The sequence below is a fragment of the Ovis canadensis genome, chromosome 3 (assembly GCF_042477335.2).
Source record: "Ovis canadensis isolate MfBH-ARS-UI-01 breed Bighorn chromosome 3, ARS-UI_OviCan_v2, whole genome shotgun sequence".
NCBI classification, from domain to species: Eukaryota; Metazoa; Chordata; class Mammalia; order Artiodactyla; family Bovidae; genus Ovis; species Ovis canadensis.
Window position 1 is genome coordinate 76810736 of NC_091247.1, and position 4807 is coordinate 76815542.

A 4807-nucleotide genomic window follows, 5' to 3' on the forward strand; every position below is an offset into this window, starting at 1 on the left:
TTATCCAGAATAGTGATATGATTATAATAAACTTTAAAGTCAAGTTATAGAACTAGCTGTGAAAAATTAATTGGTCTGTAAATATATAAAAATGTCTGTAGTCAGTAAGTATTGCTTATTTGTACCTGTTCACAACCATCTTTGTTAGAGAATTGAATTATTAAAGCCAAGATGTGCTCAGTTTGGTATCCATAAAGGTCAAATCAACTTTGCATTGAGGCAAAAGCTTACAGTCCCTGCCTCTTGCCAGTTTATTTTGTTCATAGAGACTATCGAATGCAAATTATCACCATTCCTGAAGTATCAGTAACCCAACATCAAACATACCTTGTATAGAAGATTAGCTAGTAATTACTCTAACATAGCAAGACTTAATCAACAAAATTTATTGCTACCAGCAAGCAACATGATTCCATTAATGACATAGACTCTCAAGAAGCTTATAATCTAGTAGTTCAGTAAATGACATAATCCTCTGATAGGATTCTTTATAAGATACAATGAGAAAACACAGTACAGAATTGTTGGTTTTATTTGTAAGGTGTTGGAAAGGTTCTGGAGTAAAAGCACTCTTGAGCTGTGTCTTAGAAAAATGAGTATTTACTGGTAAGATGAGGGGTTAGGGGTTTGAAGGCCATTCTGGTATAGAACGTAGTTATTTCACTGTTTCATTTGTTCTAGTATATACTTACTAATTCGGAGAAGGCGATGGCACCCCACTCTAGTACTCTTGCCTGGAGAATGCCATGGATGGAGGAGCCTGGTGGGCTGCAGTCCATGGGGTCGCTAGGAGTCAGACATGGCTGAGCAACTTCACTTTCACTTTTCACTTTCATGCATTGGAGAAGGAAATGGCAACCCACTCCAGTGTTCTTGCCTGGAGAATCTTGCCAGGGACGGGGGAGCCTGGTGGGCTGCCGTCTCTGGGGTCGCACAGTGGGACATGACTGAAGCGACTTAGCAGTAGCATACTTACTAATTGAACATACCTGTGCCTAACACTGTGATACAGATACTGAAGATAAAATGGTGAATATAAAACAGAAATATAAAACAAATATAAAACATTCAGAAAGCTTATAGTCTAATGGAGTAGCACATTGTAAACAACAGTCTAAAAGGAAACAGTGGTTTAGTAAGGCAAGAGATTCTGAAAGTTGAGGCTGGAAAGGAGGCAGGGCCGAAATCATTAAAGGCTTTGTTTTCATATATGCAGTATAATGAAAAGGCTTTGTATGTATGCAGTAGTTTGGACTAGACCTTAGCAATAGTACTTGAGGAGCCTATAGTGGACATCTGCAAGATTAGAGGTAGGGTCTTGAAATAGTCAGGCTTCTCTTGTGGCTCAGTGGTATGAAGAATCCACCTGCAGTGCAAGAGTTGAGGAGATGCATGTTTGATACATGGGTCGAGAAGATCCCCTGGAGGAGGGCATGGCAACCCACTGCAGTATTCTTGCCTGGAGAATCCCATGGACAGAGGAGCCTGGTGGGCTACAGTCCATGGGGTCACAAAGAATCGGACACAACTGAAGTGACAGCACGCATGCACTCACACACTTGGAATAGTCTTTTCTAGGAGAAAAGGAATTTACAGGTTAATACTTAACAATTACAGATAGGTCAGATGTGTACAGAAATAAAAGCATTTCATGTCTTCAGGGAGCAGAGAAACACTAGTACATAACTAAATATGATTCAGTGTACATAAGTAGGTTTTATAGGAGTCATGTTAATACTTATTTAGTACTGTGTACTTTTACATGTATTAACTAATCCTCATAATAACCCTATTGTGGTAGGTGCTATTATGCCTGTTTTACTGATAAGGAAATTGAAATAAAGAGAAGTAATTTGCCCAGAGTTTGGAAGTGGTTAAGTCAGTATTTGAAGGCATGAAGTCTGATTCCTCAGTCTACTCTTAATCATCGTTATCATCCCAGAAGAGAGATAATTTGATAGAGGAAAACCAAAAACCTCCCAGAGGAAGTGACATTAAGAAGACAGACTATGGGAAGACACTGCAGAAAGAGGAAATAATATAAATCAAAGGCAATAGAGATAAAAATGTATAGTATATTCATAGTGTAAGTAATGTAGTGAAACAAGAGGGGTAGGTTGGGGGAATATTTTGAAAGACTGTAAACAGCAAGTTAAATTTTAAACTTTATTCTGTAAGTTTTTTATACTGATAAAGGGATATGATAGAGTTGTAGGGAACTTGGGGAAACAATAGCAGAAGAGAGACCAAAGTAAAGAAACTGACCAAGGAATGCTGATAGTGGCCAGAAAGAATTGGGGCTTGAATCTAAAGCATGGAGAATGCAGAGATCTTAAAAATACTTCAGAGGAATTAATTCAGCAGTGTTGAGTAAGAATCAGCTTTATGCCTTGTGCCTCGGCACTGTGGATGCAGTGGTAAGCTATACATGGTCCTTGCAACCATGGGACTTCCAGTTTATTGGTTAGAATGCTTATCTGCTAATTTTAAAATTTTTGCTTAAATTTACTTAAATATTTGTGAATTACTAAACAAACTTTCAGTTGAAAAATTAGTGCTATGAATTTTATAGTCCAGTTAATAAAAAACTAAAAGAAAACCTAAATACCACCAAAAAGACAGTAAAATTTGCTATGTGGATTAGCCCTAACCTGGGGAAATATTTCATTATAGGTCTCCTTGAAGAAAATGATATTTTCAGGAATGCTCAAGCAGGTGTTCTAATCAGCACTAATAGTCATCCAGTCTTGAGGAAAAACAGAATATTTGATGGATTTGCTGCAGGTTTGTATTTTCTTTTGTGACCTGTAGCTTGTTTGCTGTACATTAAATTGATTCTTGGTATATCATTTCTTAATAACTAAAGGTGTGCAGTGTGCTGTGGAAGTCGGCCGAATGCTTGTTTACAATTGCTTTTAAGAGTACCTAATCCAAGTTTTGGATTCAGTCCACAGAGTTGCAGAGTTGGACATGACTTAGTGACTGAGCTCACACAGTCCAAGTTTTGGATTCTTCTACTCTAAGCCAAACTTGTAGTTGTTCCTGTAGTTCAGTAGTAATTAAGAATCATTAATTGGATAGAGTAATACTGGCTACCATTAGGAATAAAGATAAAATGCAAGCCCTCTGACCTCACAAATAATGTTTTTTAAAGATATTGGTAAGTAAAATTCAAGTATTATGCATATATTTCAACTTTTTGCCAGTAAAGACAATTTCTCTTAATTCTAAATAACCATCTAGCTCCTACCTACACATATTTCTGGGTCCTATCTTCTTAGTTGGAGAGAAATTTTAAAATAATATCATTATCAATAAAGTATGAACCATCTGTATTATTCCTTCCTTAGCAGGGATAGAGAACTAAGTGATTCAAATAAGCTTCCATTTTTTCTTTAGATGTTAGGAATTAATATACAGTTTCTATATTTAACATACTTTTTATATAAAAGAACTAGTTTACTACATTTGCTATATTTCAGGTTTCTTTTAAGAAACTATATAAAGTGATGCATCTGCTGTTTGTAAATTTTGCTTCAGGTATTGAAATTACAAATCATGCAACTGCAACACTAGAAGGCAATCAAATTTTTAACAACCGATTTGGAGGCTTATTTTTAGCATCTGGTGTTAATGTGACAATGAAAGGTATGTTGGAATCTTGTGTTCTGCCTATAAGTGCACTAAATATACCATGAGAAGATAATCAGAAGTCATTGCTATCCAATAATTTAATTCCTGTCACTGTACAGTAGTTAACCAGCAACTCAAGAGATGTATTTTGAAAGTTTTGTTTTGTTTCAACTTATTCTAAATAGTTGGGAGTACAAGGAAAACTCATTTCTATGGCAGGTTTTTTTTTTTTTAGTTCATTGATTAGTCTCTTTTAAAGCTCTTAAACTGTATTTTAAAGTCTTTATACTATAGAATATTGCTTATTTTTTCTTTTATTACAGATAACAAAATAATGAACAATCAAGACGCCATAGAAAAGGCTGTTAGTAGAGGCCAGTGTTTATATAAAATATCAAGTTATACCAGCTATCCCATGCATGATTTCTACAGGTATATTTGTTATTTGTCTTAAAAAAAGAGAGATACTAAGGTTTTCTCTCCTTAACTGACAAGAACTCGAACATTTTTAGCTTTCCCTTAAGTGTATGAGCTAAAAGAAAGTAAACTGGGTATTTGCTAATAGAATTTAACTGAAAATTATTAGCTGTCCACATTAAGTTCTGTGATCAGTCTTCTTGGAGGATCCTTTGTTTGAGACCATAAAATGTGGGAAAATGTAGTACTGTACAACTATAGATACCACTGAAAATGCAAAACATTTATACTGTTTTCCTGGACTGTCATTAAGTATTCCTTTATATCCTAGCTACCATGAGTGGTTTTAATTCTCCTCTCCCCCATATTGACTCAATAAAGGTAGCTACTTGTTTTCCTTGGGAGACACAAAATAGGAAATTGTTACAGTCCATTGAAGTCTCTTTTCAGAACTAGACTAGAACCACAAAACTTTTGGTCCTCTTAAAAGCCAAAGGTCGTAGGGTAATATATAACAGATTGCAGTATTCTGAATATGATTGAGGAAAATAATGTAAGCTTCTGTTTTTTAGATGTCACACTTGTAACACCACAGATCGAAATGCCATATGTGTGAACTGCATTAAGAAGTGCCATCAGGGACATGATGTAGAATTTATTAGACATGATAGGTATGTATGTAGCACACTTGCTATATTACTCAATTATTTTCCTCTCCTTACTTTCCTAATCTTTGGGTTTTCATATTTTGTTTTAG

At 35.4% G+C, this 4807-nt stretch overlaps 1 protein-coding gene across 1 annotated transcript in view; it reads left to right on the plus strand.

Annotated features, from left to right (window-relative positions):
* The window catches only part of FBXO11 (F-box protein 11), a 110448-nt gene that overhangs the window by 104297 nt on the left and 1344 nt on the right, over positions 1–4807 (plus strand). Inside the window, exons 19-22 of the mRNA XM_069583378.1 lie at positions 2674–2784; positions 3541–3648; positions 3957–4065; positions 4623–4721. Coding sequence (XP_069439479.1) covers positions 2674–2784; positions 3541–3648; positions 3957–4065; positions 4623–4721 — 427 coding nt within the window. The remainder of the gene's footprint in view (positions 1–2673; positions 2785–3540; positions 3649–3956; positions 4066–4622; positions 4722–4807) is intronic.